The 12,835-nt window shown below is 35.2% G+C and overlaps 1 protein-coding gene across 1 annotated transcript in view; it reads right to left on the reverse strand.

Annotated features, from left to right (window-relative positions):
• LOC144966090 (sodium/glucose cotransporter 4-like) overlaps positions 1–5,352 on the reverse strand; it is a 60,853-nt gene extending 55,501 nt beyond the window's left edge. Inside the window, exons 1-3 of the mRNA XM_078902154.1 lie at positions 5,235–5,352; positions 805–1,038; positions 302–373 (exon numbers count right to left, since the gene is read on the reverse strand). Coding sequence (XP_078758280.1) covers positions 302–373; positions 805–912 — 180 coding nt within the window. The 5' untranslated portion in view covers positions 913–1,038; positions 5,235–5,352. The remainder of the gene's footprint in view (positions 1–301; positions 374–804; positions 1,039–5,234) is intronic.
• Between the last annotated feature and the right edge of the window lie 7,483 nt (positions 5,353–12,835).

The following is a 12,835-nucleotide window of genomic DNA, read 5'->3' on the forward strand; positions in this document are numbered from 1 at the left end:
ATTATTATTATCATTATTATTATTATTATTATTATATATTATTATTATTATTATTATTTATTATTATTATTATTATTATTATTATATATATATTATATTATTATTATTATTATTATTATTATTATTATTATTATTATTATTATTATCATTATTATCATTATTATATTATAATTATATTATTATTATTATTATTATTATATTATTATTATTATTATTATATTATTATTATTATTATTATATTATTATTATTATTATCGTTATAAAGAATTCCCGAGAGTTTTTTCTCTCCTTATTAACTTACAGCAAAACAAAGCATGTCCCTGCCAGCCAGAAAATATCCCGTCACATTCCCTCTCTGTGTCTTCCACGTTGCCTGAAAATAGTCGGAAAGTTGTTGTTTTATAATGTTGTTATTTTATTTATCTATTTTTGGTTTTTGTTTTGTTTTGTATTGTTGTTGATGTTGTTTTTGTCTGTTTGCTTGTGCTTACCCCTCCCAACGCCCCCCCCCCCCCATCTCTCTCTCTCTCTCTCTCTCTCTCTCTCTCTCTCTCTCTCTCTCTCTTTCTCTTTCTTTCTCTGCCTCTATCTATCTATCTATCTATCTATCTATCTATCTATCTATCTATCTATCTATCTCTCTCTCTCTCTCTCTCTCTCTCTCTCTCTCTCTCTCTCTCTCTCTCTTTCTTTCTTTCTCTCACTCTCTCATAATCTCTCTCTCTCTCTCTCTCTCTCTCTCTCTCTCTCTCTTTCTCTCTTTCTTTCTTTTTCTCTCTCACTCTCTGTCCTTCAACGTCTTACCCAAATTCCCACAATAAGAACAAAGATGATGAAGACGATGACGACGATTATGTCAGGGGTGTCCAGCCCCGCCTTTTTGAAGGCTGTGTTTGTATTCCCTGTGGACATTGTCTTGGGCTTTTATATAGCGCAATATCCACTTTTACACAAAGAGTGTTTCAAATCACACGAGACAAACAACTGACCAGTCCTACTGGTATTCTTTTGGCGGGAAAAAGAAAATCCTAAATAAATCTGGAAAAGAAACGAAAAGAAATAGAAACCAGTTTACTGTTTCTATTCTAGCAATATAATCAATTTGTGTCATACAACCCAAAAACGGTGTTATGTTGGAGGGTTTAGATGCTGATGATTGAATTTACACAAAAATAAAATGTGGATTAGAAAATAAAATGTGGATTAGTTTTATAATATATTATATTGTTGTTTAGAATAAATATAGTTATTTCATTTTTTAAACCCAACTATTTCTAATTTCTGATCATCTTAGATTTTACCTCCTACCAAAGCCATTAGGCCCATGGAGTCGGAGTTTATCCCGGCTTCTACAGCGTGAAACGGACAATAGCAATTGGTGGCGCAAAGTACTTTCCGCCAACTCTACCCATTCACTGCTGGGTAGACAGAGTGTGGTGGGGCGGGGGGGGGGGGGGGGGGCAGTAAAAAAAATTCGACTTTACCCGAATGATACTGGAAATTTTATTTATAGAAAAAAAAATATGGAAATTGGGCTAAGTTTAAGTATTCTACTGAGTGGATTAGATATGTGACCCATCGTCCCAAAACGGTTTTATGTGGAGTTGATCCAGATGCTAAAAAAGTCATATTAAGTCAAATTGATAAAAAAATATGAAATGTTGTTTTTTAACCGTAAAAAAATATCAATGTTCTTTTCCTCAATAAAACATGAATACAACCAAGTCTGGATATTTTTGGGTGGGCATTTCATTTCTAGTATCCTAGTCATTCTGACATGATACCAGTTTGAGGAGATGGGTCACATATAAATAGTTTTGTTAAGGTGATCGAGGGAGCCGAGTGGTTAGAGTATTGTACTATGATCCGGAAGGTCACAGAAAGAAAAAGAGAAATCTCAAAAAGTCCCAGGTTTGAGAGTTTTTGACCAGATGAGTCTCATTTTAATCGATCGATATTGTTTGAAGGACAAGTTTCATGGCCAACATTTTTAAACTATGCTTTTTTTTTTTTTTGGGGGGGGGGGGAGGTTTTTGTTGTTGTTGTTTTTTTTTTTTTTTTTTTTTTTTTTTTTTTTTTTTTTTTTTTTTTTTTGTCGATGTCCTTCGGCTGTTGTCACCAAATTATGACGCTCCAAGGACTACGACAGGACAAACTACGTGACTAGAAATAAATAAAATCGAAGCGTGGACAGTTAATTTGCCTTGACGAATCGGAAACAATTGGAGTGACGTCACAATGGAAAGGCGGGATTTTACATGGAATACAAGCAGACCTGCCAACTGCCACCAAAATACCGTAGAACTACGAATTGTCGACTCTATTCTGAGAACTTTGAAAAGATTTTTAATTCAATAAAACCTCTTGAAAACGAATTTTTGGTGCCAGAGCTAGCCTGCCTATAAAGGAGTTAAAAGCATTAATTTTCACGTGACATGGAGAGGTTGGTGAATTTTAAAGACAGTTATAATGTCTACTGTGTTATCTCCCCTGAAAACTACGATTTGTTTTTTCACATTTCAAGTAGGCAGGTCTTATCATTATTATTATTATTATTATTATTATTATTATTATTATTATTATTATTATTATTATTATTATTATTATTATTATTATTATTATTATTATTATTATTATTATTATTATTATTATCATCATCATTATTATTATTATTATTATTATTATTATTATTATTATTATTATTATTATTATTATTATTATTATTATTATTATAATCGTCATTATTATTATTATCATCTTCATCATTATTATTAGTGCTATTATTATTATTAGTGCTATTATTATTATTATTATTATTATTATTATTATTATTATTATTATTATTATTATTATTATTATTACTACTACTACTACTACTACTATTATTATTATTATTATTATTATTATTATTATTATTATTATTATTATTTATTATTATTATTATTAATTATTATTATTACTACTACTACTACTACTACTACTACTACTACTACTACTACTACTACTACTACTACTACTACTACTACTACTACTACTACTACTACTACTATTATTATTATTATTATTATTATTATTATTATTATTTATTATTATTAATTATTATTATTATTATACTACTACTACTACTACTACTACTACTACTACTACTACTACTACTACTACTACTACTACTACTACTTATTATTATTATTATTATTATTATTATTATTATTATTATTATTATTATTATATTATTATTATTATTATTATTAATATTATGATCAATATCAAATTTTACTTTTTTTTAAGGTCAATATACCTATACCTGTTTATTGTCGTATTTAAAAGACGGAGATAATTCTAAATTGGCAAAGCAACGACAAACATTGGGTGTCTCCCATGACTGAGGTTATAAAAAATTATTTTTTTTTTAAATAATAAAAAGTAGGCAGGTGTGAGTGAAAACAGGTAACCAACTGGCTGCCGCTATAAACGGTTTTGTCGATGTCAACAAGATGGCAATTATAAAATGTACTATAAGAAATGTTATAAATTCTACTCGACGAAACATATAAAGTCTTTCCAAATCTTGAATTATAACGTTTTACAAAATGACATTTATTCACTCTTGCACTGGGCTGGCTGAGAAATGGCAATTTCCATTTAACAAATCAAAATGTAAAGGTTTACGTGTTGGTAAAACAAATCCCCTACATTTTTATCATACTGAATACAACGGAAATTCTCTAGACCTGTTTGTTAACTATCGGTGTTCCTCGGGGCTTTGACTCCGGGCCCCTTTTCTTTATTTTATAAATACATGATTTTGCACGCCTAAATCACGCCAGCATGATACCGTTTTCACGTGATGATTCACATTTGGGATCTATTTACTATCACGAAACAGTATTCTGTCGTGACGAATCGGAACCCCTCCCCTCCCCTCCCCCTACCCTCTCCCACCTTCCCTTTCTCCCCCCCCCCCCCCCCCCCCCCCCCCCACTAAACATGCTCAAAGCGCTTTACAAAGGGTCCCTGACCAACAGCAAAACGTATCATATAGAAGATGACAGGACGCCTGTTAGGCTAAATTACAATTTTTTTCCGACAGAGACAACGCTGTTAACGAACGGATACTCATTCTACACATGAGTACGGTGAGAGTATGTGAGTAAAGAGCCTTTTCGAAGGACTCAACATGCGCCGATCAAGGCTCGAACCCAGGACCCTCCGATCCTAAAGCGAGTGTCATACCACAAGACCACATAGCCGCACGATTTTATGCAGGGTTGATTCAGATACTGACAATAGAAATACAAATTCCCTTTATTCATCCCCAAAGGAAAATTTGTCTTTAGGATCCATTTCAATGGAAGACTGGAGTCACCCAGGCATCTGCCGCAGTGCAGCGCCGCAAAGTGAGCTATGGAGAAGTGACTTGTTCAATGCCATATAGCACGGTGGGAAGATAGTCGAATTTGATACCTGTCGTTTATGAAGCAAAGACCATACAGCTAGGCAGCCCCCCCCCCCTCCCCCCCCCCACCCCGTACCCCCGCCATCTCAAATGGGATTAATAGCGGATGAACTAGGTGAAGGCTATGTGGTCTAGTGGTATGACACTCGCTTTCGGATCGGAAGGTCCTGGGTTCGAGCCTCGCTCGGCGCATAGTTGAGTCCTTGGAAAAGACTCTTTACTCATATTCTCTCACCGTACTCAGGTGTAAAATGAGAACCTGGCCGTTAACAGCGTTGTCTTTGTCCGAAAAATTGTAATATCGCCTAACAGGCGTCATGTTCCGTCCTACATGTTAAATGTTGCTGTTGACCAGGGACCCCTTATAAAGCGCTTTGAGCACATTTAGTGGATAATGCACTATATAAATGCTCTTTAGAAGCTTGGGGTTATTATTTTATGTCAATGAGTGAAAATACAATTTTGTACATTACAAAAATGGTCCCAGTTCGTATTTCTTATCATTTCGATTTTACCGAATTCACTTTTACATTCCCACATATCTTATACCATTTTGTAACGGTGGGTCACAATATAGCTCTAAATGTTGACATTTTAAAAGAATTAACAATACCTATATACATGGTTATATTAATATATATTCTCAAACTGTACTTCCTTCGAGCCGCTAAGCGTGAGAGTCAAGCAAAGTGAAACCCACGAACAGGATAGGATGTCTATGACATCACAGCATTGAACGGTTCCAAGTCTAAAAAAAATGAACAAACACTTTGCTGACCTAGAACGAAAATCCAAATGTTAAAGTGATTTCCTTCTAAAATCGAATCAATAAATGTATTCTTATTGACATTGACACGATATCCAGCCACTCTCTTGTAGTCAGTCACACAGTCACTGATTTTTTACACAGCGGAACGGTCACACCTTATCACACTGCCGGACTCTTTAAAACACACAGACACACAGACACACACACACACACACGCACACACACACACACACACACACACACACACACACACACACACACACACACACACACAATTTTAAAACATTGGCCAGAAAACTCGTCCTTCAAATCAAATCAAACGATTTCATGGCCCTCATCTTGTCAGAAACTTTCAAACATGGAAATTCCTTGACGACTCATTGACGTCCCAGGTTTAAGAGTCTTTCACAATTGGGCGGGGGTGGGGGAGGGGGGGGGGGGGGGGGGTAATTTTCGTCGATTGATATTCGAAGGACGGGTATTCTGACCATAATTCTTAAAAAGCGTTTTGGGTTTGTTTGGGTTTGTGTTCAAATATGGCAGTATGCTATATATATACAACAAGCTGTGTGTGAAAAAGTCTCGACTTCCATTCATTGCCGATAGCCTTATTTGGCTCTCATTTCCAGAACTGTCAACCATTATAAAAAGTCCGTAGAACAACGGATGTGTGACCCAAGGTAAAAAAAAAAACCCCCAACAAAACAAAACAAAACAGACACGGTATTATGTCGATTTAAAACGGATGTCAGAAATAAATTGGAAATCAAAATATTCAGAAATGTGAAAAGTTTGTTTTTGCCCCTTAATTTATCATCATCATTGCCTTTTTCACCCTGGGTCAGGGTATAGGCCTCAGACAAACAGTTTCCATCCTTCTCTATCATCATCATCATTGCCTTTTTCACCCTGGGTCAGGGTATAGGCCTCAGACAAACAGTTTCCATCCTTCTCTATCCTGAGCTAACTATTTTATCTCATTCCATGTCTTATCACTTCTCTGTATATCAGCTTCTTTAATTCTTCTCCATGTTCCTCGTGGCCTTCCCCTTAATCTTCTGCCCTGAGGGTTCCAGTCCAATACTTTCTTTGTTATGGTGGAGTATTAATTCCCCTCAATGTGACGTCACGACATTTCGTTCCCTGCCCTATAGATAGAATGAAGTTGACGTCACTCGGGTCTTTGATATTGGGTTGTTTTCATTTTGTGTTTATTTTTGTTGTTGTTGTTTGTATTTGTTTGTTTTTTTGCCATCTGTGTTGATGTATAATTCTCACTATATGTATTGACCGGACAAACGTTCATGATTACACATAATTTTGTGTGTTGGTCCGTTATACGGATGGCAATGTTGTGAGTTTCTTAGCCAAACGCACATCATCTATAAGAAGTACCAAACAACGGGACAGTCTCACCTCAGCGGTATGGCTTGTTCAGATGAGTTGTGGGTTTTATTCACTGAAACCATCAAACCTTGAAAATGTTAAACAGTAGATGTTTGACCAATCAAAACACGGTATTTGTACAACACCATCGCACTGGCTTGGACTGACAAGGTTGTTTATTATAGATAGTATGCGCTTGGATAAGAAGCTCACAACATTGCCATCCGGACACTTACCATCGATAGCAAATCCTGTGTAGTTTGCTATGTCAACCAATCATTACCATGACGACTGTCCGAGAGGCGTGGTTATCGAAGTGTCTATGATATCGGAGCTAACTCCATGTCGTTATCACCTCTGTATTACACGTTTGTGTTGAGAATAGTTTATAGCCTAATTGCTGACTCACCAATTAACATTCGTGGAGTTTGTGTGTTGACCTCATGACCTGGTGACCTCAAGGGGTCGTGAGAGGGACTAACAGGTTTTTACTACGTTTGAAATCACGTGTTGAAGTGGTCTCTCTCGTGGCCAGGCGGAGGAACCGTAACAGTCACGTTGTGAGTTCGATTCGACTCCTCATCAACGCAAAGTTTTTATTCTCTACGGTGTGGCCTTGTGGTTTTGTGGTATGACACTCGTTTTTGGATCGAAAGGTACTGGGTTCGAGTCTCGCTCGGCGCATAGTCCTTAGGGAAGGCTCTTTATTCACTTTCTCTCACCGTACTCAGGTGTAAAATGAGTACCTGGCCGTCAACAGCGTTGGCTCTGTCCGAAAAAAATTATAATATCGCCTAACAGGCGTCATGCTTTGTCCTAAATGTTAATCAATGTTGTTGTTGGACCGGGACCACTGGCGGTCGGTCAATAGAGCGAAGTTGTTTTGTGCCGCCCTATATTTTCCGTAGATTAGCATGTCAACCAAACAAAAAACTTCAATTTTAAAATTTTGATAAAATTAAAAATTTAGCACATACTGCTTTTTGTTTTGAATATAATATTTGATGACTCGTGCGTCGCTCCGCGAAGGTGGCGTCAAATCGGCACGTTTCATCTTTCCCCCGTGGCCTGCGCGGGGTGACAATGAGCGGAGGGTGTGGTGTGGTGGGGAAGTTTTTTGTTGTTTATTAGCCACTCCCACGCCTCGTTCTGAAAAAAGTCCGCGAAATTAAAGGGGAGGCAAGAGAAAATCAGCTGATCGTTAAAATAGTAACAGAAAAGTGGAGGTGCTCGGCAATGAATGCAAGAAAGACATTTAAAACGCCGTAAAAATGTTTAAAAATCACTTAATGTTATACGAGTAATTACTATCCATAACAACCTGTCAAATTCACATATGTAAGATGCCAAGCCAAAATTAATAATAAAATAATAAAGAACACGATTGACCGTTGACTACACATGCATACGAGTACCAGAAATATTTTGTAAACAATGTAACACAATATAATGTGTAAGTTTCAAAGCAAATGCAACCACAAATAACATCAAAGAACAATGTGGGACTACTGTTTTAATTTCATAAAACCAAACGCATATTTTCTGCCCCCGATATTGAACGTGTAGTTAGTATGTATCGTACAAACAACATTCGTTTAGACAGGTAGTCGGGATTCTAGCGCCAGTTTTATTTGGGCAACCGTGATTGGGATTTCACTCAATGCACTTATTATTATTATTATTATTATTATTATTATTATTATTATTATTATTATTATTATTATTATTATTATTATTATTATTATTATTATTATTATTATTATTATTATTATATAATAATATTAATAATAATAATAATAATAATAATAATAATAATAATAATAATAATAATAATAATAATAATAATAATAATAATATAATAATAATAATAATAATAATAATAATAATAATAAGCAGTTGAAAGCAGTCTTTGGTGTATAAGTGCATATGTACATTATTTCTTATAATAAATGCTTCAAAACAAAACAAAACAAAACTAAAAAAATAAAAATAAAGAATAAATGAATAAAAATATCTATTTGGGCATTTACTTACATTAAAAGTCTTGAAAATCACAATCACAATCCATGAAAATTAAATATCCCATAATCCGAAGAAGACATGAATTTAATCCAAAATCCAACACAGGAATGTATTTTAATAGGAGACAGATATCCTATTAAAACTATAGCATTACTTGCAAACAACAATACCCCACTCTGCGTTTAACGGGCTTGTGGCCGTCACATTGTAAATTGTGACCGCATTAGGGTAATCGGTGTCCTAAAGACTGACATACTGACATACAATCAATGAGAACTATAAAGAATCCATTCTAGAATTCAACTACAAACTGAAAATCATGATAAATATCACTCTATCAAATAATTTTCTTTGCACAGGTTCACTCACACTCTCCTTTATTGCAAAACATTGATAAGTGAGAAAAAGTTTGTATTTCAATTATAAACTTAATCACATAATCTAAATGATGGAGAATAAAAACAGCTAATTATAAAAAATTTCACAGATCAAGTTATCTATTTGAACTCCGCATATTTAGCTTAATTACTCAATGACCATAAATTTTTTTAAACTGCATTGTTTCATTTAAACAAGACCATGACGCTTATGCCTGGACCGGGTATTCACAACTTCTGCATTTGCATTCCACTTTCGAATCGAATTAATCTCTATCTTATCCGTTTATTTGCAAAGTTTCTGCACTTTATAAATAAGACCATAACGCTTATGTCTGGACCGGGTATTCACAACTTCTGCATTTGCATTCCACTTTCGAATCGAATTAATCTCTATCTTATCCGTTTATTTGCAAAGTTTCTGCACTTTATAAATAAGACCATAACGCTTATGTCTGGACTGGGTATTCGCAAATTTTCCTATTGTGTTCCACTTTTCGAATCGAAATAACATCTAGTCTATCCGTTTATTTGCAAAGTTTCTGCACTTTATAAATAAGACCATAACGCTTATGTCTGGACCGGGCATTCGCAAATTCTGCTTATGTGTTCCACTTTTCGAATCGAATTAATCTCTATTTTATCCGTTTATTTGCAAAGTTTCTGCACTTTATAAATAAGACCATGACGCTTATGCCTGGACCGGGTATTCACAACTTCTGCATTTGCATTCCACTTTCGAATCGAATTAATCTCTATCTTATCCGTTTATTTGCAAAGTTTCTGCACTTTATAAATAAGACCATAACGCTTATGTCTGGACTGGGTATTCGCAAATTTTCCTATTGTGTTCCACTTTTCGAATCGAAATAACATCTAGTCTATCTGTTTATTTGCAAAGTTTCTGCACTTTATAAATAAGACCATAACGCTTATGTCTGGACCGGGCATTCGCAAATTCTGCTTATGTGTTCCACTTTTCAAATCGAATTAATCTCTATTTTATCCGTTTATTTGCAAAGTTTCTGCACTTTATAAATAAGACCATAACGCTTATGTCTGGACTGGGTATTCGCAAATTTTCCTATTGTGTTCCACTTTTCGAATCGAAATAACATCTAGTCTATCCGTTTATTTGCAAAGTTTCTGCACTTTATAAATAAGACCATAACGCTTATGTCTGGACCGGGCATTCGCAAATTCTGCTTATGTGTTCCACTTTTCGAATCGAATTAATCTCTATTTTATCCGTTTATTTGCAAAGTTTCTGCATTTTATAAATAAGACCACGACACTTATGTGTTAGATTGTTCGCAAATTCTGCCTTTGTGTTCCACTGTTCTGCACTTTATAAATAAGACCATAACGCTTATGTCTGGACTGGGTATTCGCCAATTTTCCTATTGTGTTCCACTTTTCGAATCGAATTAATCTCTATTTTATCCGTTTATTTGCAAAGTTTCTGCACTTTATAAATAAGACCATAACGCTTATGTCTGGACTGGGTATTCGCAAATTTTCCTATTGTGTTCCACTTTTCGAATCGAAATAACATCTAGTCTATCCGTTTATTTGCAAAGTTTCTGCACTTTATAAATAAGACCATAACGCTTATGTCTGGACCGGGCATTCGCAAATTCTGCTTATGTGTTCCACTTTTCGAATCGAATTAATCTCTATTTTATCCGTTTATTTGCAAAGATTCTGCACTTTATAAATAAGACCATAACGCTTATGTCTGGACTGGGTATTCGCAAATTTTCCTATTGTGTTCCACTTTTCGAATCGAAATAACATCTAGTCTATCCGTTTATTTGCAAAGTTTCTGCATTTTATAAATAAGACCACGACACTTATGTGTTAGATTGTTCGCAAATTCTGCCTTTGTGTTCCACTGTTCGATTAGAATTAATCTCTATTTTATCCGTTTATTTGAAAAGATTCTGCATTTTATAAATAATAATAATTGTTCAAAATTTTACCTCACACCCGATATTACAAGTACAAGTGAGCCAGGTGATGAAGATTGTCAAACAGTGTGACAGATGAAATAGGAAGAGAGAGAGAGAGAGAGAGAGAGAGAGAGAGAGAGAGAGAGAGAGAGAGAGAGAGAGAGAGAGAGAGAGAGAGATTCGTTTTTTGTTCAAAATTTTTCTCTCTCTCTCTCATATTGCACAAGGTTGTACTATTTTACTATTTATCAAGAACAGCCAAGGTGGCAACCCAGTCTCTGTATAAACTAAGCAAGATGGCAGCAGGGACCTCGCTCCTTATCCAATGCCGAAGCTTTAATTTGAGTCAAACGGTTTGGTTAAAAAAAAAAACACCCAAAATAAGTTCGTGTGTGATGGAAGTTGAAGTCGGCTTATTATAAAATTGTTTATGGTCTGTTTGGATTACCCTTTTTAAATAGAAAAGGTGAATATAACATAAACTTGAAGAATAGGCAAGCTAAATGAAAATTAAATTGACTGATTAAATGAGTACGCGAGACTGAGTTGCGAACGACTACTGGGTTCCGACATTCCGATCCCAGTGTCATTCATGTTCACCGTACCGTGTTACTGTCTACACACTACACTGCATTGTTAGTGACTGGTCATGTCTTTTTTGTTTGTATGTTTTACGCAAGCTTAATAAAAATTAAATTGACTGATTAAATGAATACGTGAGGCAGAGTTGCGAACGACTCATGGGTTCCGACATTCCGACCCCAATGTCAGTGTCAGTCATGTTCACCGTACTGTGTTACTGTCTACACACTACACGGCATTGTTAGTGACTGGTCATGCCTTTTTTGTTTGTATGTTTCTTTTAATATGGGTCAATTTACAAAGAATAATAATAGAAATGTTCAAAACAAAAACTAGATTCACTATTACGTGCCTGTAATGAAGTGCTTTCCACAAACCGTGAGCGAGAATGATGGTGGAGGTAATGGCAACCATGTGGGTTTGTTATTGCTTCCTGCCTCCGTCAACCCACGCATCCAGTTGCGTAACCCACGCTGAATCTGACCAATATGAGCCAGTCTTCGTTTGGCCTTCCTGTCCTTATCCTATACTCTGTTGTACCTTGAAGAAAGTTAGTGTTACCACTCCCCAATCTCCCTCCACCCTCCCTCCCCAACTAACTATTGTCTTTCACTGCTTAAATAATTAGGCCAAGACGGCCAATCTAGCGATGCACGCCCTGAGGTCCTACTTGGGATAAATTAAAACCCTATCAGTTTTATCACTGAAAGAAGAGGCTTTGCTTCACTAAGATATACGGATGAAGAGAATGGCAATAAATATATATTTTATCATTGTTGGTTTTGCTTAAATATATATTAAATATCAAAAAGAACATTAAACAAAGTATGCACCGAGAAGAGCCCCAAGGTACTATAAATAAAAATCCCTGACCCCACGGAGTCCTTCATCCCCGCACACTCCCAACGATCCCTACTCAACTTGTATTGTGTGCATTGTCTAATAATAGTATAATTATAAAGATGTCGCTGATTGTGTGTGAAGTTAACAAGTACTTTGCGTTTGGAATTTAATGTGGATTTTTAAATTCAATTATTCTAAAGTTGTGTGCCATACCGTTAGTATTCAGAGAAAATGTCTTATCGCTGTTGTCATTGTTTATGAAACCTACCTGTTTTTATCTTTGGAAAGATTTCTTGAATCATTTTATTTTAAAAAGTTATTTCTGTAATTTGTAACCAATCATGAATCATGTTGATTTTTAAATTGAAAATCAATTCCGACACTTATCCCTCAAGAGAAAATAATGGTGAAAGATTTAGGTCCACACAAACCAGTGAATTTTAACTTA

This window comes from Berghia stephanieae, chromosome 2 (genome assembly GCF_034508935.2).
Source record: "Berghia stephanieae isolate SIO BIC M18660-M18661 chromosome 2, UCSD_Bste_1.3, whole genome shotgun sequence".
Taxonomy (NCBI): domain Eukaryota; kingdom Metazoa; phylum Mollusca; class Gastropoda; order Nudibranchia; family Aeolidiidae; genus Berghia; species Berghia stephanieae.